The sequence below is a fragment of the Macaca mulatta genome, chromosome 1 (genome assembly GCF_049350105.2).
Source record: "Macaca mulatta isolate MMU2019108-1 chromosome 1, T2T-MMU8v2.0, whole genome shotgun sequence".
Lineage (NCBI taxonomy): Eukaryota > Metazoa > Chordata > Mammalia > Primates > Cercopithecidae > Macaca > Macaca mulatta.
Genome location: NC_133406.1, coordinates 147456498 through 147481305, shown reverse-complemented (window position 1 = coordinate 147481305; position 24808 = coordinate 147456498). Strand labels below are relative to the sequence as shown.

Below are 24808 nucleotides of genomic sequence, written 5' to 3'. Positions count from 1 at the left end.
CTCCAACTCCTGGGTTTAAGTGATCCTCCTGCCTTGGCCTCCCAAAGTGCTAGGATTACAGGCCTGACCCACCACGTCCAGCCTGCTTCATGACTTTTTTTTTTTTTTTTTTTTTTTGAGACGGAGTCTCACTCTGTCACCAGGCTGGAGTGCAGTGGCACGATCTCAGCTCACTGCAACCTCTGCCCCCCTCGTTCAAGTGATTCTCCTGTCTCAGCCTCCTGAGTAGCTGGTACTACAGGTGCGTGTCACCATGCCCGGCTAGTTTTTTTATTTTTAGCAGAGATGGGGTTTCACCTTGTTGTCCAGGATGGTCTCGATCGCTTGACCTCGTGATCCACCTGCCTCAGCCTCCCAAAGTGCTGGGATTACAGGCGTGAGCCACCGCACCTGGCCTGAGCTACTGTGCCCGGCCCATGACTTCTAAATATTCAGATGAATGGTATGTGGGTCTTCCCATGAACCCTTGTCCTAAAACACACAAAAGTTAGGAGCGGGCCTGTATCCAGGCAGACTTTCCTTCCTGGTGCTTTTGCCTCCAATGTAAGCAAGGCCTGACCAAGACATGGAGCCCTTTTGGTAGGCTAATAACTTGATAATCCACCAAAATGAAGGTTTTTAAATATTTTCTATAAATACGAATTGAATACGTCTTTCTCTACACTTTCAAAGGTGGCCCTGCAAAAATAGAATCACAATTCCTGTGAGAAGTGTTTTAAGTTTTCTGCTCTAGAGCTCTGTTGACATCGGCCATAGTGGACTCTGTTTATTTTTCCTGTTATATAAGGAATTACAAGTTGGAATCAGAGGTAATTGGCACCCTAATTCTGATTTATCCTAGTGGCAGTGTTTTGGAGTCACTTAACCCTGTCATCCTGGTTGGCCGTACCTTCTTCCAGCCCTGATGGTGAGCAGCTGATACCCTGCTAGGTGCTGGAGAGTCAGAGGTGGACATCAGGGCCCACCCTCGGAAAGTTGACAGTCTGTGGTGGGCTGAAGCCGGTAGAAAGCTGCCGTAGGAAGGCAGAGGAGTGGCCCCTATCCCAGGCTTGGGGCTCTCAGGGAAGGCTTCCTGGGGGTGAGATGGGAGGGTGGGTCCGTTTGCTCTTGGACCAGGATGAGTAGCCCAGAGAAGGCAAGAGGGCTCCCAAGCAAACTTGCCCTATTTAATTTTTTTTTCTTGCTTAGAAAAGCAAAATACGTTTGTTATGAACAAAACAGAACAGAACAGAACAGAACAAAACAAAACAAAACAAAACAAAACAAAACAAAAACGCTGTAGCAAAGAAAGCGAAAGGCTCCACTAATCCTCCCTGCTCCTCCTCACCGCACGGATCCTATGAGATACCCCGAGCGTTGGAACCTTGACAGCTTGTGCAGGCATTCACCCTCCTGCCAGCAGGGGGCGGAACGTAAAACGCTTTGTGGCCGACGCCTTCTCTCTTCCACACGTCACTGGCGTGACTGCCTGCGCTACATACTGCGCCTGCGCAAGAGCTGTGGCCCTTTTCCCCCCCTCTAGCGCCGCTGGGCCTGCAGGTCTCTGTCGACCCGCGGACGCTGGTCTCTGTTCCGCAGGATGGTGAGTTTATGCCTCGGTCTCGGGGCTCTAGATACACGGAGGTTCCCTTTTCTTGTCCGTACGCCAGCCTAGGGCCCGTGTCGCGCGTCGCAGGGGCCGGATGGCGTTAGATTGCTGGCTGTGACTAGGTCGAGGTGCAGCTCCCAGCGTGGCCTTAAATGGCTGCCGCCCGGTGCGCGAACTTGGGGGGAGGGGTTGGCGAAGAAGGGTAGCGAGAGCTTGGACTGCGGATTGGGGAGAAGGGTGAGTTTAGACGGCCTGAGTGGGGATACTGCCGTCTAGTGTGAGGGGGCGCTGGCAAGCGGCCTGGCGTGAGAGGTCGCAAGCAGTCGGCCTCAGCCTAGCTGGAGAACGCCGGAATGGAGGGGGGCTGTAGGTCCTCGGGTCCCGCTCGAGCTCCGAGTACCGAGTACTTCGTGGCTTTTCCGGGAGAATGTCGGAGCGGGCGAGTCTTTTAGGAAGCTTGTGCTGGTGGGCCAAGCAAGTGGCTTTGAAGCCAAAATTGTCAGTGGAGCTTGGAGGCGGAGGTGTTCCTGGGCCCCGGAAACTCCTTTAACGTGGAATACGTGCCTCCTGTCTCTTCCTCTGGAGGCCGTCGCCGGACGAGTTATTAATTATTGGGGTAGGGCCCCAAGGGTGGGATGAAATGTTGCTTTAGCTGATGGGGAACAGTGCTGTTTTAGTGGGGAATTATTGCTGAATGTGCTCTTACCCAGTTAAGCTTTGTGGCAGGTAATTTTGGCTTTTGAAAAACATACGTGGGAAGCGAGAGAGGTATGTAGTTGTTATTTGAGGCTAGATTTTCGAAGTGGGACATAGCGTGTTCCGAACAGACTGACGTTTGGCGCCACTGACTGCTGTCTAGAGCAGTGCTTCGCAAAAGTTTGGCACAGTTGCTGGTGCTGGTCCTCGAAGAAAAAAGTACGGAAATTGAGAGCGTTTAAACCTTTTGAAAGCAATGTAACAATAATTTTATAGCTTTAAATGTAATAAATTGGGATCTGCATTTTGTATGTTTCTTTTATTCCATATTTCTCTAATGATTCGTTTTTATTGTGTTTTATAAAACTATCAGTCTGTGACATGGAATGTAGAGGAAAAACATTCTTGAACCCTAGTTGCTTGTGAAACATGGGATTCTGCAAGTGACAGTTTGTTTTTGCTCTTGAAGTTGGAGTGTTATTTTGTTACATGGTTAATTCATGTCAAAAGTATCATAGGCTAAGACATTATCAAAGTTTTAATAACATCCTTTTTTCTTTAAGGGGTTTGTTAAAGTTGTTAAGAATAAGGCCTACTTTAAGAGATACCAAGTGAAATTTAGAAGACGACGAGGTACTGTCACCTTTTTGTGTTTACAATATTAATCTGCTTTGCAGATGCAGTGGAATATCTTTTCTAAAATTACTTTTTTCTTTCTCAGAGGGTAAAACTGATTACTATGCTCGGAAACGCTTGGTGATACAGGATAAAAATAAATACAACACACCCAAATACAGGATGATAGTTCGTGTAACAAACAGAGATATCATTTGTCAGGTAAGTTATATTCTAGACATTCCCCCCTTTTTTTTTTACTGCTAGAGAAATTGTGCTTGGGAAGCAAAGCACATGGTGTGTGTGTTAGAAGGGCTGTCTAGCACCTCCAAAAGCATTCAGTGAATAATTTCTTTTCCTTTTAGTAAGTCTAGAATTGGAGCCTGGGAAATTGGTACTTTAAAAAATGCTCTTGGTTGGGCACGGTGGCTCATGCCTGTAATCCCAGCACTTTGGAAAGATTGCTTGAGCCCAGGAGTTTCAGACCAGCCTGGGCAATATAGTGAGAGTTTGTCTTCACAAAAAATGTAAGAAAATTAGCTGGGCATGGTGGGGCGCGCTTGTAGTCCCAGCCACTCAGTGGAAGGATTGTTTGAGCCCCGAGGTTGAGGCTGCAGTGAAGTGAGATCACACCTCTGCCCTCCAACCTAGGCGAGAGAGTAAGAGACTGATTTGTTTTATGTGTGTGGGATGGGGAGATTAGAAGCAAGTAAGAAGTTCTTGCCCATCCCAATTCCAGTAGAAGAATAGGGTTTGTCCTTATTTTTCCTATATGGCCTTGTATGCCACTTAACCACTGAAGAGGTAGTTGCGAGTTAAACAGGGATTTAAGCTTGTTCTGCTTATTCTTTGAAATAGGTTTTAATAAAATATACAAAGGTGGCTCCCGCATGAAAGACCTTTAGGAAGTGTCAGTTTGCTGTTGTACCAGGAGCACTCTCACTGGACTCTGAAAGCTAGAATCCTGGGCTTTTACAACTAGGAGAAATTCTGAGAGTTAAGATTTATTGATATTTTGTAGCAGGTAGGCACACCTGTGTTCTGGGCCAATAATTTGTTGATTGTGAAGGCATTGTCTTCCTCCGTACCCAAGTTCAGATAACTAAACATTAGGTTCCTGAGACTTTGCCGAATTTAGTTATGTTTAGTTCAAAAGATGATTGAAATATTTGGATATTCCTCTTTGACTTTTTAAGTACCTCTAATTTACTAGTAACCCAGCTAAGAGTCTTAAGCATTTTAAGTGATGCACATTTATGTCCATCAATGTTTTTTTAATTCCTTTGAAAAGAAATCATTAAGATGTAATGAGAGAGTGAAAGCAACAGATTACTAACCTAGTTTTTCTCTTACTGTAGATTGCTTATGCCCGTATAGAGGGGGATATGATAGTCTGCGCAGCATATGCACACGAACTGCCAAAATACGGTGTGAAGGTTGGCCTGACAAACTATGCTGCAGCATATTGTACTGGCCTGCTGCTGGCCCGCAGGGTATGTACAAGATGACTTTAATTGATGTAGTTTGCGGCTCATTGCTTGGAGAGTTTTCTGTAAGATGTCTGTAAATGGATAAGATAGCTTCAGTTGTGCTTCAGGAGAGTGCCTGCTTCCAGTTTTCTGCCCTGTTTATGGACCTATCTAGGTCAGCTCTTTCCAGTAAACTTTTCTGCAATGACACAAATCTGTAATTTGCTGTCCAGTGGTTTTGCCACTAGCAACCTGTGGCTGTTGAGTTCCAGCAGTATATAAACTTGTATTTGAAAATCTACTTGGCTGGGCACGGTGGCTCAAGCCTGTAATCCCAGCACTTTGGGAGGCCGAGATGGGCGGATCACGAGGTCAGGAGATCGAGGCCATCCTGGCTAACACGGTGAAACCCCATCTCTACTAAAAAAAAAAAAAAAGAAAAAACTAGCCTGGCATGGTGGTGGGCGCCTGTAGTCCCAGGTACTCGGGAGGCTGAGGCAGGAGAATGGCGTAAACCCAGGAGGCGGAGCTTGCAGTGAGCTGAGATCCGGCCACTGCAGCCTGGGCAACAGAGCGAGACTCTGTCTCAAAAAAAAAAAAAAAAAAAAAAGAAAATCTACTTGTAGCTAGTGACTATTTGCTACTTAGGTATACATTCTGGATGTTGGCAAACATTAAAAATGCAGACTTTTGGGAACTCCACTCTAGACCGTCTGGAATCTGTATTTTGATAGTATGTACCAAGTGATTTATATGCACATTAAAACTGGAGAATCTTGGCTGGGCGCAGTGGCTCAAGCCTATAATCCCAGCACTTTGGGAAGCCGAGAACGGTGGGTCACTTGAGGTTAGGAGTTTGACTAGCCTGGCCAGCATGGTGAAGCCCTGTCTCTACTAAAAAAAATAGAAAAAAAAAAAAAAAAAGCCGGGCATGATGGTGTGTGTGCTGGTAGTCCCAACTACTTGGGAGGCTGAGGCAGGAGAATCACTTGAACCCAGAAGGCAGAGGTTGCAGTGAGCTGAGATCACGCCATTGCACTCCAGCCTGGGCAACAAGAGCAAAACTCCGTTTCAAAAAAAAAAAGAGAGAATCTTAGTGTTTTGGAGAGTGGTCATTGATAGGAAGATTCATTTTTGTTCTAAACATTTTTCCATCTGGTTGGCAGTGTTTGCTGTATATGCTCTATTTTGCTAGCAGATGAAGATGGGATTTTGCCTTGTTTTTATTATCTCAGTTTTTGACCTGGTTTTGCAATGGAATTGTTAAGCATGTGCATCAAGGTTGATGACACAACTCACATCATTGGTTATAAACAACGTTTGAATGGAGAGGACATTGTCATGAGGACAATTTGGTTTAAAGGCACTACTTGTGGAACCATACCTAGGCGACTGTGTACCAGCAGAGGAGTGGCTCAGGTTAACATAATGTAGTTGGAGAATAGAGCCACGAATGATGCTCCTTTTGTCCAGGATTCTACCCTTAAAATTTTACTCCAGATTAAGTTAAACTACATGTTATGGCATCAAAATATGTAGTTGATGAATTATTCTAAGCAAATATACTGGATGTGGAGATAACCTCCCTGAGTAAGTGTAAGAATCAAATTTATGCATTTTCATTGATTGCTGCATAAGTCAAGTGTGGACATGTAGCAAAGATGCAGAAGTCATAAAACAAAATTGTTTCAGGTGAAATCGAATGTTTTAAGATTCTTTTTATAGCATTTAAAAATTCATGACCAAGTGGATCTGGTGAAAGGGGTGGGTGTGGAAGGAAATTTTCTTTTCCAGATGTCAGTGGTCCTTACGGTTATGACATAAGCTATTTTAATTTTAGAACAGCTTGAATAATTCAAACCAGCATTTACGTTGGTTTCTTTAATAGCTTCTCAATAGGTTTGGCATGGACAAGATCTATGAAGGCCAAGTGGAGGTAACTGGCGATGAATACAATGTGGAAAGCATTGATGGTCAGCCAGGTGCCTTTACCTGCTATTTGGATGCAGGCCTTGCCAGAACTACCACTGGCAATAAAGTTTTTGGCGCCCTGAAGGGAGCTGTGGATGGAGGCTTGTCTATCCCTCACAGGTAAGAATACTATTTAAGATCTTGGTGCCTGGATTCTGGTACTTCCCTGTTTTTAACTAGTTGGGTTGTGGGGATAACTGAATTAAAGTAGCTATCATTGAATGCCTCCTGTATGCCTAGGTACCATGCAGGAGAAACCTGGTAGGGCAGGAGAGAATTATAGCCCATTTTATAAATTAAGAGTCAGAGGCTCAGAGTTATTTGTCCAGGTTTTTCGGGCCAGTTAAAGAGATGGGATTGAAACCACTACCTTTTGCATATGACTTAATTTTTATTAGCAATGAGCAACTCCATCCTCTTTCTCCATGTACTTTCTTTTTTCAATCAGAATAAAAATGATTTGCTGAATTATGCAAAAAGGTGGATCCTAGAATTTGATAAGGAGTTTGAGGAAAAGGCTTATGAGAGATTTCTAAACCTGCAACTTAGGAATAAGATTGTAGGCCATTTTGGGAAGTTAAGTAGGTTAATTTGTAGTTCTATTGGTTTAATGGTATTTTTTATTGTTGAGTCTATGCATCTTGATTTATTAACTTCTTAGGAATATTTTAGTATTTGGTGATTTAACCAAGAAATAGTAATTTTTGGTAAGCCTAAAATATAGCCCAACTGAAATTTTGCTTTTATGATGTGGAGGTGGGTGGGGGGAGTTAGTTGCAAGTACACCAAGAGCATTCTCACTTGACAATTTCATTAACTGGGATCTTGGACAAATCACTTATTCACATATACCCACTGAAAATTAAAGGATTTAGAGTATAAGTTTTGAAACTCCTTCCTGTGCTAATGTGCTGGATACCTAGTTTTGCATGGTAGAAAGCCTTGGTAATGGCTTTTAAAGGTGTTTGTAGCATGAATTTCATTTCTGTCCTGGAATTCAGAGATGAGCTGCTGAATGATGATATCCCATTAACTGAGCAGTCAGTAGTTGGTCCTTTGGTTGCATATGATGCGATAATTGTTTCAAGACGGGACTGATGGCAGCTACTGAAGTAAATTCTTACTAGTAAACTAAGTTAAGTGAGTCTATACTAAAATATGAATAACTTTATTTTAGTACCAAACGATTCCCCGGTTATGATTCTGAAAGCAAGGAATTTAATGCAGAAGTACACCGGAAGCACATCATGGGCCAGAATGTTGCAGATTACATGCGCTACTTAATGGAAGAAGATGAAGATGCTTACAAGAAACAGTTCTCTCAATACATAAAGAACAGTGTAACTCCAGACATGGTAAAACATTTACCTAAAAATGTCTATATTGGTTAATTTATAGAAATAGGTTTATTACTTGTTTTGGGGGCAGGTAACATTGTTATATAGGTATGTTTCAGGGTAGTACTGAGCTAGACATGTCAACATTCTTTTAGTAATCTTTTAGATCCTCAGGTGTGGGAGACTTCAAGTATCTGAAGATTTGGCTACCTTTTATGCTTTGGCTGTTACGTATTTGTAGATGTCATTCCTGTAATCATAGTTGTAATCTGCTTTGTTTGATAGGAGGTGCTAGATAATAAACTTCACTTATTTGGTACCATCTGAGAGGGAAGCTCTTCGTAGCATATGTGTGCTATATTCTGGGCTTTCCAATTATCTCAGACATGTACACAGGAAAAGAGATTTGATCACTGGGTTTGCATGATGTAGAAATGAGGGGAGTCATGTATGCAAGAACCAGTCCCAAAGTGCTGGGCTTACAGATGAGAGCCATTGTGCCTGACCCAAGTCCTTTTTTGTTAGTGTGTAGTAGCTTCTATTTTGGATAAAAACAGAGTTGTAGTTGGGAAATGATCACTTTCTGTTATTTCTATGCTTTGGACACAGTGTAAAGGCTGAATAAATACATAGCTTGAGTTCTGAGTTAGGAAAAGAAGAGTAGTTTTTTATCAGTAATGTAGGTGCACGTTAATTTTTACTGCGTTATATTTCTTTGTTACTTACGACTTCATCCTGGTAAAGAAAAGAGGTCATTTACTTTTAGATTATGATTCTATTAGTCCTGCAAAATTTACTTCCTAACCTATATCTTGATGTAGTCATGTCATACTTGCTCAGAACTTTCAGACTCACAGTTTGTGCTTTCAGATGTTTACTTCCTAATGCTTTCCTGTATACATGCCTTCCTTCAGCTAGACTACTTTTTGGCTAATGTATTTTTCTAGCTGGCTCATTAATTTTATCTACAGTGGCCTCTATCCTTCAGTGTGCCTGCTGAAATCCTATGCAGACATCCGATGTGTCTCCAACAGGAAGTGGTCTTTACCTGATTCATGGCATTATCTACATGTCTACTTGTCTGATGTCTTGGAAGGAACTGGGTTGCTTAGATTTGTTGAATGACTATATATGAAGTCATCAAATGGATTTGTTTGTTAGTGAACAGCTATAGTAGAGTGCTAAAAGAGGTAGGGAAATTAACTTTCAAAATGGGTATAGGTAGTTGAGGTTTCAAATGCAGTGAGCATTTTTGCATTATTTTCCTTTACTAATAATCTTTATGCAAATACATGTAGTAATCACATCTCCACATTGAATGAATAATTTTAGAGACCTGGATTACTGTGACATAGTCTGTAGTGGGCTATAATTATTAGGTATTCAGAGAGTTGCAGCTTTTTTTTTTTTTCCCCAGTGAGTTTTAGAACAAAATTGCCCTGGCAGGGCATGGTAGCTGACTCCTGTAATCCCTGGACTTGGGAGGCCGAGGCAGGCAGATCACTTGAGGTCAGGAGTTCGAGACCAGCCTTGCCAATATGGTGAAACCCTGTCTCTGCTAAAAATACAAAAAGTAGCTGGGCATGGTGGCTCACTCCTGTAATCCCAGTGACTCAGGAGGCTGAGGCAGAAGAATTGCTGGAATCCTGGAGGTGGAGGTTGCACTGAGCTGGGATTGCGCTACTGCACTCCAGCCTGGGCCACAGAGCGAGACTTTGTGTCAAAACACAAACCAAAAAATTGCCCAATAACATACCTAATCGGTTGGCTTTTCAGGAAAATTTCTGACGTCTTTCTGGTCCTAGAGGCCTTGTATTACCACCAGATACTAGGGATTGGTAGTAGTGAAAGACAGAAGAGGTCCTTGGTACATAATGCTGGGAATTACTTTAAAAGGCCTGTGAAATAAAGATGGAAAACAAAAGCCTAGGGATTGTGGGATGACAGATGAATTTGCTTGTTGGCCTGTATCCAGTCCTTGGTCTCAGTTAAGCTATGTCAGTGTTGTGACTCTTGGTCACATACATTAATCATCTTAACTGATACTTTTGGCACTTGTTCCTGAATGAAAGAATCTAGGCCAGACAGCATTTTAAAATGAGAAGCGCAATATTTCTGCCGACAAAAATTTGATTTAGAGTGACTCAAGAAGTGTGGCTGAATTTCTCAGAAGTACCTGCAGATTTTTCTTTTTCTTTTCTTATTTATTTATTTTTTTGAGGCAGGATCTTGTTCTGTTCTGTTGCCCAGGTTGGGGTACAATGGCACAATTATAGCTCATTGCAACTTGAAACTTCTGGGCTCAAGCAATCCTCCCACCTCAGGCTCCCGAGGTAGCTGGGATTATAGGTGTGCATCACCATGCCCTGCTATTTTTTTTTTTTTTTTTAGTTTTTGGTAGAAGATGAGGTCTGATTCTGTCACCTAGGCTAGGGGTCCAGTGAGTTGTGATTGTGCCACTGCAGCCTTGACTTCCTGGACTCAAGTGTAGTTCCGCAGCTGGGACTACAGGTGCATGCCACCATTAATAATTGCCACTTGGCTAATTAGTTTTTTTGTGGAGACAGGTCTCACTGTGTTGCCTTAGCTGGTCTCAAACTCCTGGGCTCAAGTGATCCTCCCACTTCAGACTCCCAAAGTGCTTGAGATTACAGGCATGAACCACCACACCTGACCTGATTTTTTTTTTCTTAAGATGGAGTTGTATGAATAGCGATAATTTACATTGCATAAGGCAAAAATTGGGAATTTATTAGAAGTTAGTGTTTACCAACATTGATTTAGTTTAGTTCCTTTTGAGAATCTGACTTAGAAGGACAAAATAAGTTATGGTTGCATTAATATAGTAGGGCATATGAAATGAAACCAAGTACTGTTTGCTTTCCTTTGTTTCAGATGGAGGAGATGTATAAGAAAGCTCATGCTGCTATACGAGAGAATCCAGTCTATGAAAAGAAGCCCAAGAAAGAAGTTAAAAAGAAGAGGTACGTCATTTTTTTTTTTTTTTTTTGTCTTTTCAAGAAAACAGGTTGGGAGTGGTTCCCACGTGGGGCAGACTTGGTGTAATGGTGTAATTGTGCAAACTCGATCACTAGCTCTGCATGATGTGGCAGAAGCGAAGGGAACCAGGTTTGCAAAAGTAACTGTGGTGATAGAAATGTGTTAGCCTCAGACACTACTGAGGTGGCTTTCTATCCTAGTACAGTCTAAGTACTGGTTACTGCATTTTTTATTGGCTGACAAAAAAGTTGCTTTTTGTTGCTCTTTCATGTTTTGATCTTTAAATGGAATAGAAAGTAATACTTGATGAACACGTAAGCATAAAGTGATGTGATGGCCTATAAATACAATGTGTAGTAATCAGTGTATTTAACATTCACCTCAAATACTTAACACTTTGTGGCAAGAACATTTGAAATTTATTCTCTTAATTGTGAAGCGTACAACACTCTATATTATCATGCTGTGCAATAGAACTAAAAAAAAAACCATATTCCTCCAGTTGGAGGTTTTATACTTGACTATCTGCCCATTCTTTGCACCCACCACCCCCACCAACCTCTGTAACCACCATTCTTCTCTCTACTTCTGTGAGTTACATTGTTTTAGATTCTATATGAATATGAAGTATTTGTCTTTTTGTGCCTGGCTTACTTCACTGAGCACAATATTCTCCACTTCCATTCATGTTGCAAATGACAATTTCCATCTTTTTTAAAGACTGAGTAATATTCCATTATGTATATGTATACCACATTTCCTTTATCCATTTATCTGTTGTTAATATATAGTGCTGCAATGAACATGGGAGTGCCACTCTCTTGGACAAACTGATTTCAAAACATTTGGGCAAATACCTAGAAGTGGGATTGCTGGATCTAACATGTCTTCTATTTGACTTTTGACCCTGTGGTAGTAGGACATTATAGAACTTGGGGTTTGGGAAAGTTAGCTTAAGATCATACATAAGTAAATGTATTTGAACTTGGATTATTTAGCCTCCTTGTGATTGCAAAGTCTTGAATATTCTCTTAAAATAAACTGTTAAAATTAAAATTTTAAATTATTCTCTATTCTCTTCAGTTATGCTTTAAAAAATATATATTCGTATCTTTTGTAGGTGGAACCGTCCCAAAATGTCCCTTGCTCAGAAGAAGGATCGGGTAGCTCAAAAGAAGGCAAGCTTCCTCAGAGCTCAGGAGCGGGCTGCTGAGAGCTAAACCAAACAATTTTCTATGGTGATTTTTCAGATAAAGATAATAAACTTACAGACAGAAACTACTTCTGTGTTAAGCTCTTCTTCTTACGAACCTTATAGGAAATACCCTGAAATATTTTATAAAAGCAAAGTAGTTGACAGGTTTTTTTCCTCCAAGAAAACAAGCGTAACTGTTTTAAGAAAAAGTTGTTATTTCTTGGGCTTCTGTTTTACCTGACAGGAGTCATTATCCCTTATGTTGTATGATGAACAGCTCTTCCTAAAAATCTGGCAAGCAACAGACCAGCCATCACTGGGAAATATTTCTTCCATCCATTTATTATAACCAGATGATTAATGGGAAAAGTACCTTAAAGTAAACAAAACTGGTGCTAATCCATGGCGTTGAAGGAAAGTTTTGAGAGAAAGCTGTCCAGTGAAGGTCACATAGATTTTTAACACATCCACTTTAAGTAGGTGAAACCTTTGAGCAGAAAATACTGGATCTTTTCTCCAAAAGGTGTTTAATTTTATGGAGATGTTGAAAGGTACATGCCAAATCTGAGTATATGTGTGAAAATATGAAAGGAGCAAATATTAAACCTTGAATATCAAGTTTACGTGGGGAAAAAAACATTAGATGAATACATTTACATGCCTCTTCAAGAAATAGCCCTTTGGCCCACAGAATGTATACTGTTTGAAAATGGAAAGTTATTCTTAAAAGTCTGCTATAATTTATTTTAGTCTTGCACTTACAGTCCCACTTGCACAAAGATCAAAGTCAGGATATGTGGATCTTGATTGGGCCTTAAGATGTCAGTTTTGAAGGGCTCAAGTCAGCTGTGTAATACTAAGATGGGCCCTTTGACTCTTTAGGAAAGTTCATCCATTTTCAGTCAATAAAATTGGTGTATTGTCAAGTATAAGATTTCTTGAAGTAAGCCACTTGAAACATTGTGAAGCTACACATAACAGCTGATGGCTGAATGAGGTTAAAAATGGGTGTATAAGTCTTTAATAGAATAAACCATGCTATTAACCCAACATCTGTTTATAAAGGAGCAAGTTTAACCTGCTTTGCAGTCTTAATTTCTGTTAATGTGCAAACTTTACCATGCTAAGACATTAGTAAATTTATAAATTTTCTTGTTGAACAGCAGCTTCAATGCAAACACAATGTTTCCAGCATTGGTATTTTGGCTAAGGTAAATCTACAGATGACTCACTATTGATGTTTATGGAATGAGGCTTTTCACAGCATTGGTTTTTAAAGTCAGTCAAGATAGTTAAATAATGAACATCAGAGATGTAACAGGGCTTCTAAAAGGGCAGGAATGACATCTTGGGGACCTGTTGATCTTACACCTGCCATTACTTCAGTAATCACATCCTGGTGGCTTCTCAGGCCTGGGGGAAGGAGTTGTGTGTAGCTGGCAGGAATCTGAAGCCATTTTTTTAATGCTCAAAATTGTTCTTTAAAAGTGGCAAGTTTCTTAAAATTGTAACTATGTCCAAATGAACTAAGAGTCATTAGTGTAGGAAATTTTCTTCCACAATAATGTTTTTAGGTTATTTAGTATCAAAGAATGTTCCATTTCCATTTGATTTGCTGTGACTTTGAGAGCAATACAAGAATAAAGCTGCTTTTCTAATTCTTCACGAATTTCACTTGGAGCACCACGCAGTAGGTAGTCTTTGAGTAACTGACAGGCTTTTGCCAAGTTTGGTTGTATCACTTCTGAAGTACACTTCATTGTACTCTGATCACAGCTAGTTCTACAATCTGTGCCATAGACACAGTCCAAATCAGACTCACAGTGACGATCCTTAATAAGTTCTTTCAGGTTTGTCTCTGGCACAATTTTTCTCATATCCACCATTTTCAAATCATACTTATCATTATATCCTAGGTTTCTGGCACTAGTATCGCACATGAGGAAATTCCCATAGGGGCCATGGAAAACATCTTCCACAAATTCTAGAAGTCCTATGGCTATTTTTGCCTTTCTTGGCCATGATGGTGTGAACAGCTGATCCATGCTTCTTCTGAACCCAGATGGAATAAAAAGTTCAATGACCCAAGGAAGGCTTATTCCATAAAGAGAGGTATATTCAACACTTTCCATCACATACAGGTCACCACAGAATCCCATTAATTTGGGGGTATGTTCTTTATCTTGAAGTATCACCATGAGAAGAAATTCATTCAGTTGAAGAAGTGCCCATGCTGATTTTGCTTCTCCCAAGGAAACCTGGCCATCTTTGTCTCCATCAGCCACCGTCAAGATGAGATTAACCAGTTCAGAGAGGTTTCCTTGGTCACCCAATTTTGCCTGTCAAGAATTTGGCTAATTATACAGAAGGAATGAAAAATATCTCCCATGCTATAACATACTAAGTTCCTTTATGGGCACTATTAACCATGCTAGAAATAATCGTACTGAATTCCCATAAAAGAACAATGTATTATATCTCCAAATATTTATGATGCTTCCTAAGTGAACTAGAACCATGCTTTATGTAACTGCAGTAAAACCCACTGAATACTTGTCTGTTTCTTAGAAAATGGCACTCTAACTCCCCTGTCCCCTTCAGGCCCTTTAGATAGTTAACCAACAAAGTAATTATTCCTCATTCATACATTAAAAAACCACCCCCTCATATGTGGACTTGAAAAAATTGTACTGTAATGTACTTACATCAAAGTTATAATAAGGGTCAACTAAAAATTATTTTCTCTTTTGTTTAGGGATGGGGATCTCACTATGTTGTGCAGGCTGGTCTCCAACTCCTGGGCTCAGGTGATCCTCCTACCTCAGCCTCCCAAAGTGCTGGGATTACAGGCATGAGCCACCATGCCTGGCCTAATTATTTTATCCTATTTTGTCTTTATCACATTAATAATTATTTTGTTCAAGTAGTAGTAGTATAATAATGAAGGTTAAAAAGTATTTCCCTGTTTCTCTGGGATAAAATAGTCTGAAATGCATGTAAAATAGCCAAATAAAAAATTTGAGTGAAAATAAAAGAGCAATGAAAATAAATTTTTTTCCCAAAACTTTCTTATATTTCTATTTAATCTTTGTATTAGTAGTTCTCTAAAGTAAAAAATATAATTTGCAGAGTACTATTTTTTTTTTTTTTTGCATGGGAGGAACTGCTATGCTTTTTTTCCCATTAGTTTTAGTGATATAACTACAAATTTATGGGATACTGATGGGCGCAATTGCTCAAGCCTGTAATTCCAGCACTTTGGGAAGCCAAGGTGGGCAGATAGCTTGAGCTCAGGAGTTCTAGACCAGCCTGGGCAACATGGTGAAACCCTGTCTCTGCTTAAAAAAAAAAAAAAAAAAAAAAAAAATGCTGGGTGTGGTGACTCACGCCTGTAGTCCCAGCACTTTGGGAGGCTGAGGCGGGTGGATCACCACGAGGTCAGAATTCGAGACCAGCCTCGCCAAAATCCCATCTCTACTAAAAATGGGAGTGAAATCCCATCTCTACTAAAAATACAAAAATTAGCCGAGTGTGGTGGCAGGTGCCTGTAATCCCAGCTGCTTGGGAGGCTGAAGCAGGAGAATTGCTTGAATCCGGGAGGCAAGGTTGCAATGAGCCGAGACCATGCCATTGCACTCCAGCCTGGGCAACAGAGCGAGACTCCATCTAAAAAGAAAACAACCTTAGCCAGGTGTGGTGGTGCGCCTGTGATCCCAGCTACTTGGGGGGCTGAGACTGGAGGATGGCTTAAACCCCGGAGGCTGAGGCTGCAATGAGCCGAGATCATGCCACTTGCACACTCCAGCTTGGGCACGAGAGCAAGACCTTGCCAAAAAAAACAAAACAAAAACCAAACCAAAACAAACAAAAAACTGTCTTTTAAAAAAAGGCAGAAAACCAAACCAAAACAAAACAAAACCCAGGCCTCCTGGTGCTATCCCAAGCTGGGTTCTTCCACTGACTGTACAGAATGAGGAGGTAAACTCCCATGTGCACCTCAGCCTAGGCCCTGTGCCTTATCTGTATTGTGCATGGGAACACACAGAAAAAAAATTCATGGGATACAGAGTGATATTTCAATACACGCATACAATGTGTAATGATCAAATCAAGGTAATTAGCATATTTATGTCTCAAATATTTATCATTGTGTTGTGAACATTCACAATCCTTTTAGTTTTTTGAAAATATACAAAAATTATTAATCTCTCTACCCTATAGTGCTATAGAACACTAGAACTTATTCTGCCTATCTAGCTGTAATTTTGAATCTGTTAACCAACCTCTCCTCCTCTCTGTACCCTTCCCAGCCTCTAATAACCACAATTCTGAGTATACTAATTTTATTTCACCTTTTTTGAATTAATTTTCATGTCAAACTGTACAGCACTCTGATTAATGAACTCCCTCCTCATATCTGGACAGTTTTAGCTATCATAAATAATGTTAAAGTAAACATTCTCCAATACAGATTTCTTTTCTCTTTTTTTTTTTGAAACAGGGTCTCACTTTGTCGCCCAGGCTGGAGTGCAGTGGTGAGATCTTGGCTCACTGCAACCTTGACCTCCCAGGCTCAAGCAATCCTCGCACCTCAGCCTCTCAAAGTAGTTAGGATTACAGGCACATGCCACCACTCCTGCCTTATATATATATATACATATATATAGCTGAGGTCTTACTATGTTGCCCAGGCTGGACTTGAACTCCTGGGCTCAAGTGATCCTCCTGCCTTGGCCTCCCAAAGTGTTGGGATAACAGGCGTGAGCCACCATGCCCGGCCTCTTACAATTATTTCCTCAGGATGGAGTGCCTGATAGAGGTCAAAGAATATCAATACTTTATGGCTTAGGATGAGGTCCTGCCAATTCCTCTGAAGAGTCCCACTTCACACTAGCAACGTGTGAATGGATATACTTACCTTAAAGAGACTATAGACCATTTCTTTAAATTTCTGTACAGTAGTTCCTCTAGTTGGCTTATCAAATAGCACTATTTCTTTTCTTGGTTCCAATTCAGTTCCAAAATCAAGATGAAGCGCTTGTTCCATTTGACATTTCACAACACCTGGTAGATTATCCCAAATCCCTAAATACATCTATGTAAAAAAGAGTGGCAAGTTACGTATTATACTGAGTAGAAAACTCTAAGAAATATACCACTATATTTTTAGGGTCCTCCTCCTCTAAACAAAACAAAACAAGCATCAAACATTGAGGTTGAAGTGTGACTTTATTTTTGAACTGCAAACTTGAAATCATACTCAAGATTTTTTCCTTAAACTAATTTTTTTAAATTATAAGAGTAATACATGCCTAAATATATTTTTCAAAAAGTCCAATGAGAAGGATGTAAGGCAAAAGCAAAGTTCCCAAACATTCTACTTCCATAATCCCACTTCCCCAAAATTAACTACTATTTAAGTATCTAGTTATTTATCAAACTAATATTATATGGTGTTAACTATGTCCTATGGTCTACTAATTTATTTTAGAGACAGGGTCTCGCTTTGTCACCCAGGCTGGAGTTCAGTGGCATAATCATAGCTCATTGCAGCTCAAACTCCTGAGCTCAAGGAATCTTCCTGCCTCAGTCTCCCAAGTAGCTAGGACTATGGGCATGTCCCACCAAACCTGGCTAATTAAAAAAAATTTTTTTTTTTAAGAGATGGGGTCTTGCTGTATTGCCCAGACTGGTCCTGAACTGCTAGCCTCAAGTGACTCACCCGCCTCAGCCTCCCAAGTTGCTGGGATTATAGGCATGAGCCACCACACCCGGCTTTTACTGATTTGCTATTATTTTAATCCTCGTACCAACCTTAGGTGGTAGGTACTATCATTATACTTATTTCTTTTTTTTTTTTTTTTTTTTTGAGACGGAGTCTCGCTCTGTCGCCCAGCCCAGGCTGGAGTGCAGTGGCGCAATCTCGGCTCACTGCAAGCTCCGCCTCCCGGGTTCACGCCATTCTCCTGCCTCAGCCTCCCGAGTAGCTGGGACTACAGGCGCCCACAACCGCGCCCGGCTAATTTTTTTGTAATTTTTAGTAGAGACGGGGTTTCACTGTGGTCTCGATCTCCTGACCTTGTGATCCGCCCGCCTCGGCCTCCCAAAGTGCTGGGATTACAGGCGTGAGCCACCGCGCCCGGCCATACTTATTTCACTGATGGGGAAACTGAAGCAGAGACAGGTGAAGTAACATGCTGAAAAGAGCTGAGGTCTTTACCACTAGGATAGGTTGCCCCTCTTCTACATAAAAAAAAAAAAAAAAAAAGATCATATTATTAATATTAATCCAAACAAAACATTATTTCACTGCCTTGCTCCAAACCCTCTAATAAATTCCCATTTCAATTAAAGTCCAAAGTCCTTTGCATGACCGGTTGGGCTCCATTTGAGTTGGCCTCGCCTATGTCTCCAATCTGATCTTGTACCATGTACTCCAAGTTTCTCAAAGTCCCAGCTACACTGGTCTTTCTGTGATAGGCTAAAGCTATCATGCTTGTTTTGGCTTCCTGACCTGCTTCACTTGCTGGCTCTGCCTGGAATGTGCTCTCCCAGATCTTCACGTGGCTGGCTCCTTTCCATCATTCAAGTCTCAGATCACACATTGCATTCAGAAAGCCTTCCCTGACCCCCTGTCTAGAATAGATCCTCTTCCACCTCCGGGTCACCTCTAATCCTGTTTCATTATCCTCATAGCCTTTTGTACTGTCTAAAATCATATTTGTTTATTTATCAGTTTATTACTATCTGTCTCATCTCACATTAGAACACGAGGTTAGAGGCTTTATCTGTCTCCCTCAGTGCCTCAAACAGTGCCTGGCATGCAGGAGACACTCAAATGTTGGACTTTGTTTTAGAAATTGTCTTTAACATGATTAATATTGTCAACTTAAAAATTATTTTAAATTTCTATAGGAATAATGCATATTTATGCAGGAAAATTTAGTAATCATAAGTTGAACATTAAAATGCAATTTTCCAGTGCTCTGGATGTTTCGTTGTATTTTATTCTACCCCAATTAGATATTCTATTGTTTTATTCTTATTTCTCTGATGAAAAGTAAGGTAGAATTTTTTTTCATTATGTTCATCAGCTGTTTGCAGTTCTTTTGTGATTTAGTTCATCCTGTCCTTTGCCCATGCCTATGAATTCTTTATTAAGGTATAAGTTCAGATATTATTTCAGAAAGGTCTTCTCTGATCACATCCTCTAAGGCACTTCTCACCATCCCCGACACTACATTCTCTATTTGCCTTCTGTATCTCCCACAGAACACACCATATTCTATAATTATTTTGTTTATTTATTTATTTATTTATTTATCAGCTGTGCCTCCTGTCCCTCTGGGATCATGTAAGGTCTATAAGGGAGCAATCTTGTCTTTTTTTTGAGATAGGGTCTTACTCTGTCACCCAGGCTGGAGTGCAGTGACATGAACGTGGCTCACTGCAGCCTTGACCTCCTGGGCTCAAGTGATCACCCCACCTCAGCCTCCCGAGTAGCTGGGATCATAGGTGTGTGCCACCACACCCAGCTAATACATATATTTTTTGAGACAAGAGTCTCGCTCTGTTGTCCAGGCTGGAGTGCAGTGGTGTGAGATTTTGGCTCACTGGAACCTCCACCTTCCAGGTTCAAGCGATTCTTGTGCCTCAGCCTCTGGAGTAGTTGGGATTACAGGCATGCGCCACCACACCCAGCTAATTTTTTGTGTTTTTAGTAGAGATGGGGTTTTGCTACGTTGCTCAGGTTGGTCTCGAACTCCTGGCCTCAAGTGACCTACCACCTCAGCCTCCCAAAGTGCTGGGATTACAGGTGTGTGCCACTGTGCCTGGCCACCCAGCTAATTTTTGTATTTTTTGTAGAGACAGGGTTTTGCTATGTTGCTCAGGTAGGCCTCAAACTCCTGGACTAAAGCAATCCACCCACCTTGGCCTCCCGAAGTGCTGGGATTACAGGCATGTGCCACTGGGCCCAGCTGTCTGTATTTTTTTTTATTTTTTGAGACAGGGTCTCACTCTGTCACCCAGGCTAGAGCACAGTGGTGGGACCATAGCTCACTGCAGCCTCAACCTCCTGGGCTCAAGCAATCTTCCCACCTCAGCCTCCTGAGTAGCTAGAACTACGGGTGTGTGCCACCACACCTGGCTTTTTAAAAAATTTTTTTGATTTTGGAGAGACAGGGTCTCACTACATTGCCCAGGTTGGTCTCAAACTCCTGGGTTCAAGTGGTCCTCCCATCTCAGCCTCCCAAAGTGTTGGGATTACATGTGTGAGCCACTGCACCAGGTTGCCTTAATCACCATTGTATTCCTGGTAACTAAAACAGCATCTGTCTAAGATCAAAGTGCTGACAGAAAAACAAAAACAAAACAAAACAGTGTCTGGAATATACTGGGAATAGATTAACACATATCTGTTGACTGGCCAGGTGCAGTGGCTCACACCTATAATCCCAGCACTTTGGGAAGCCAAGATGGGTGGATTGCTTGAGCTCAGGAGTTCGAGACCAGCCTGGGCAACATGGCAGGACTCTTTCTACAAAAATACAAAAAATTAGCCAAGTGTGGTTGCGTGAGCCTGTAGTCCCAGCTACATGGGAGGCTGAGGTGGGAGGCTCACTTGAGCCTGGGAAGTGGAGTTTGCAGTAAGCAGAGATCTCACCACTGTATTCCAGCCTGGACAACAGATTCTGTCTCAAAAAATTAAAATAAAATAAATGTCTGTTGAATCAATTAATCAAAGCATACAAAATTGAAATACATATAATATCTCAAAGCTTTGGTTCAAGAATTCGTTTAATAATGCCTTTAATTTCTGGTAAAATTAGAGTACACTATAATTCTGGAATGTTTACTCATAATGTCCCTACCTGATTGTTGGGCTTGGTGGATAAGCATTTTCCAAAGTAAAGAGTTTCTGTAACACAAAGGCTGTTACATGCAGGCCCATCAATAACTCCAGTCTTGTACTTGTCACACTAAAAACCAGGAAAGAAAAAGTAGTTAATAGAAAAATATTCATAAGAAAAAGCATAAAGAGATATCTTTATTCTTTATGAGAAAGTTCTATGACAAAAAGAACTGAGGCTTTGGACTTCGACAGACCTGGATTTGATCTAAGCTGTTACTTACACCTATATGATTATGAGAAAGCTTTTTGCTGTTGGGGTGTGTGTAGAACTTTGAAACTATTTTACCCACTTGATGTGGTCTAAGGCGGTATGTTACCTACTCCTTCCAAGAATAGAGGCACTCTATTTTTAAAAATGGTTCCAGTTTTAGGCCAGGCGCGGTGGCTCACGCTTGTAATCCCAGCACTTTGGGAGGCTGAGGCTGGTGGATCATTTGAGGTCAGGAGTTCAAGACCGGCCTGGCTAACATGGTGAAACCCTGTCTCTACTAAAATACAAAAATTAGCCAGGCGGTAATGGCGGGCACCTGTAATCCCAGCTACTTGGGAGGCTGAGGCAGAAGAATCACTTGAGCCTGGGAGGCAGAGGTTGTGGTGAGCCAAGATCATGCCACTGCACTCCAGTCTGGGTGAGAGAGTGAGACCCTGTCTCCAAAAAAAAAAAAAAAAAAAAAAGTTCTGGTTTTAAAATAAATAAAGTTTAGAATAACAAAATAAAGTTACCCCTGTCATGTTGTCATCCTTGAGATCACCCAAAAACAAGAAAGGGGGAAAAAAAAAACCATCCACTCTGAAAAAATAAGGTACCAATGAAACCCTAGGTACAATAAATGAGGATGACCTGCCAAATTCAGTAAAGACTACACCAGAGCCTAGAAGTATGCTGAGATTAAATACCTGCTGTGGGCCCCACTCGCAGACAAAGTTGGCAGAGCACCAAGGAGGTGGTCCATCTGCAGAGCACAACCACTACCCTGGTTGCAACAAAGGTTTAAGGGGCACAAGCTGTGGGAACTTCCCAGAACTCTATTTGGCACCATGAAATAGTAAGATAAGGCAGGCCTGAATGATAAAATCCTCAGAAATGTTCTCTTTGCTGGAGGCAGTCTGTTGATGAACTATGGCTGGGAGACAGGGCCACAAGCAGCTTCACTACCAGCTCAGTTTACTGCCCAGTTGCTTCCTGCACATGGCTGGCTCATTTCACTCAGTAATGAGTAATAATCAAAACCAAACAAGCAAAAGATCTACATAGCAAATCTACAAGAATTAGGAAGAATGGAATAGGAAAAGCAAATGTCAGATAAAAAAAATTTTCTAGGCAGGGCACAGTGGCTTACACGCCAGTAATCTCAGCACTTTGGGAGGCTGAGGTGGGTGGATCACCTGAGGTTGGGAGTTCAAGACGAGCTTGACCAACATGGAGAAACCCTGCCTCTACTAAAAATACAAAATTAGCTGGGCATGGTGGCGCATGCCTGTAATCCCAGGTATTCAGGAGGCTGAGGTGGGAGAGTCGCTTGAACCCGGGAGGCAGAGGTTGCAGTGAGCCGAGATCACATCACTGCACTCCAGCCTGGGCAAGAAAAGTGTATCTCCATCTCAAAAAAAAAAAAAAAAAAAAAAAAAAAAAATCTAGAAGAATGTTGCTATGAAACAGACCAAACATATTGTTATGAATTTAAAGGACTTACTGAACCAGTTTAAAATAAGACTTCAAAGCAGAAGAAATGATGAGGCAATAGGAGGAAGTTTAAAATAAGCTAACAGAACTCAGACAGGAAGGAAAATAAAACATCCTAGAAATAAAAGCCACATTAAAAATGAGGGGAAAGACAGACAGGGATAAAACACAGTAAGATTTAGGAGGACTAGGCCAGGCGTTGTTGCTCATCCCTGTAATAACAGCACTTTGGAGGCTGGGACAGGCAGATTGCTTGAGCTCAGGAGTTTGAGAGCAGCCTGGGCAACATAGCAAGACCCCATCTCTACAAATAATACAAAAGAATTAGCTGGGTGTGGGGGCACACACATGTAGTACTAGCTACTTGGGAGGCTGAAGTAGGAGGATTACTTGAGCCTGGGAGGCAGAGGTTGCAGAGAGCCAAGATTGCACCATTGCACTCCAGCCTGGGTGACAGAGGGGGATCCTGTCTTTAAAAAAACAAAAACAACAACAAAAAACTCTGGAGGACAAGGTTGAGGAATGCAAGCAAAATGAAATGGAAATTTAAAAATAAATAAAATGAATTTACGATAAATTTATAGATATAAAAGACAAAGTATATCCACCATATCCATATGAAGGAGAATGGGAACAAGTGGAAAAGAAAAAATACTCAAAGTAGAATTCAAGGAAACTTCACAGAAATTAAAACACTTTAATCTACAGATTGAAAGGATATACAATGAATGTCCCAAGAAAAACTGACATGAATGACCCCTGTGACATATCCCACTGAGGTTCACTGAACTTCAAAAATAAGTTATCCTTTGAGCATCCAGGTAAAAAGATCAAGGCACCTTAAAGGGGAAACAAATCAGATTGGCCCCAGATTTCTCCATAGCCATATTTAACAGTAGACAACAGTGGTGCAATGGCAGCGGAGGCTTTGGGAAAGGAAGTGAGACTCGCCTGTGTCCTAATAGTCTCATCTGTGAAGGGGATGTTAATAGGTCTTAATTTACAGCATCATTATGAGGATTAAATAGTCTAAGTATAGATCACCTGTGACTTTCATAAGTGCTCAGTCATAGCCTATTATTATTTTATATAGCTGAACTTTCTTTTAGTAGGCACCAAATATTTTTGAACACGTAAGGTTCAGAAAACATAATTTCCATGAGCATCTCCTGAAGAAATGATTGGAGAAGGAATTTCAGCTAACAAAGAGATGAATGGAGAAACGGAACATGAAAGCCAGTTGAAATGGATTGGAATGAAAACAGCTCAGGTAATTGAATTAATAAAAACTGATTTTTTTTTTTTTTTGAGACAGAGTCTGTTGCCCAGACTGGAGTGCAATGGTGCGATCATGGCTCACCACAGCTTCGACCTCCCAGGCTCAAGTGATCCTCTTGCCTCAGTCTCCCGAGTAGCTGGGACTACAAGAATGTGCCACTATGCCTGGTTAATTTTTAAATTTTTTGTAGAGATGGCGCTTCACTTTGTTGCCCAGGCTGGTTTCAAATTCCTGGGCTCATGCAAGCTTCCCACCTCAGCCTCCCAAACTGCTAGATTTACAGGCGTAAGCCACTGTGTCTGCCAATAAAAACTGTTTATATAAGGCCGGGCGCGGTGGCTCAAGCCTGTAATCCCAGCACTTTGGGAGGCTGAGACGGGCGGATCACGAGGTCAGGAGATCGAGACCATCCTGGCTAACACGGTGAAACCCCGTCTCTACTAAAAAATACAAAAAAAAAACTAGCCGGGCGTGGTGGCAGGCGCCTGTAGTCCCAGCTACTCGGGAGGCTGAGGCAGGGGATTGGTGTGAACCCGGGAGGCAGAGCTTGCAGTGAGCTGAGATCCGGCCACTGCACTCCAGCCTGGGTGACAGAGCAAGACTCCGTCTCAAAAAAAAAAAAAAAAAAAAAAAAAAAAAACTGTTTATATAGTACCTGATAGTTAGTAGGTGTTTCTTAAGTGTCAGGCATTGTTCCTAGCACTATACATTTATTACCATGACAACCACCCTGGGAGGTGGAACCTATTATCCATTAAAAGATAAGAAAACAGAAACAGAAATATCTGTTAAGTAACTTGTTCACAACTACAAAATAATAAAGCCAGGATTCCAACCCAGTCAGTTTGGCTCCAGAGCCCACTCTCTTAATGACTACTGTATATTGCTCAGAATGGCACAGGCTCCTCAGGCCTGCCTCCTGTACCCTCCTACCAACACTCCTTACAGTTTGCTTTGAGGATAAGGGAGATAAAGAGCCCTGCCCATGTGCAGAGTTAAGTGTCAACACCAAGGCACTGTTGCCCTTCAGCTACTAGTAGTGGAGAAGTTCCTGGACAAG

The 24808-nt window shown here is 41.4% G+C and overlaps 2 protein-coding genes, 2 non-coding genes and 1 pseudogene across 6 annotated transcripts in view; 4 read left to right on the top strand and 1 right to left on the bottom strand.

Annotated features, from left to right (window-relative positions):
- The first annotated feature begins 1504 nt into the window (after positions 1–1504).
- On the top strand, positions 1505–11954 carry RPL5 (ribosomal protein L5). 3 transcript variants are annotated; one of them, XM_015144952.3, is made up of 8 exons: positions 1505–1582; positions 2848–2917; positions 3006–3121; positions 4258–4392; positions 6257–6459; positions 7517–7694; positions 10572–10660; positions 11797–11954. In XM_015144952.3, the coding sequence occupies exons 1-8, from the start codon at positions 1580–1582 to the stop codon at positions 11894–11896; spliced, it is 894 nt and encodes a 297-aa protein (XP_015000438.1). In that variant the 5' UTR covers positions 1505–1579; the 3' UTR covers positions 11897–11954. The 3 variants fall into 3 exon arrangements, with proteins under 3 accessions (XP_015000438.1, XP_077809160.1, XP_077809166.1); XM_077953034.1 differs by having other exon boundaries at positions 1505–1825; XM_077953040.1 differs by lacking the exon at positions 2848–2917.
- Positions 7350–7444, top strand: LOC114675030 (small nucleolar RNA SNORD21). The gene has a single exon (XR_003726122.2). It is a non-coding gene; the product is annotated as a small nucleolar RNA SNORD21 (small nucleolar RNA).
- On the top strand, positions 10753–10883 carry LOC114675043 (small nucleolar RNA SNORA66). Its single transcript, XR_003726131.1, has one exon. It is a non-coding gene; the product is annotated as a small nucleolar RNA SNORA66 (small nucleolar RNA).
- A 233-nt stretch (positions 11955–12187) lies between the features above and the next one.
- Positions 12188–24808, bottom strand: part of DIPK1A (divergent protein kinase domain 1A) — a 120837-nt gene continuing 108216 nt past the window's right edge. Inside the window, 3 exon segments of the mRNA NM_001266885.1 lie at positions 12188–14210; positions 16790–16966; positions 20745–20852. Of these exon segments, the coding sequence (NP_001253814.1) occupies positions 13398–14210; positions 16790–16966; positions 20745–20852 (1098 nt within the window). The 3' untranslated portion in view covers positions 12188–13397.
- On the top strand, positions 15794–15916 carry LOC114675120 (small nucleolar RNA SNORA51; annotated as a pseudogene).

Bases quoted from the DNA above. Each gene is read 5' to 3' on its own strand.
- RPL5 (XM_015144952.3), top strand. The intron at 3,122-4,257 runs GTAAGTTATATT...CTCTTACTGTAG, and splicing joins ACAGAGATATCATTTGTCAG to ATTGCTTATGCCCGTATAGA. The intron at 10,661-11,796 runs GTACGTCATTTT...TATCTTTTGTAG, and splicing joins AAAGAAGTTAAAAAGAAGAG to GTGGAACCGTCCCAAAATGT.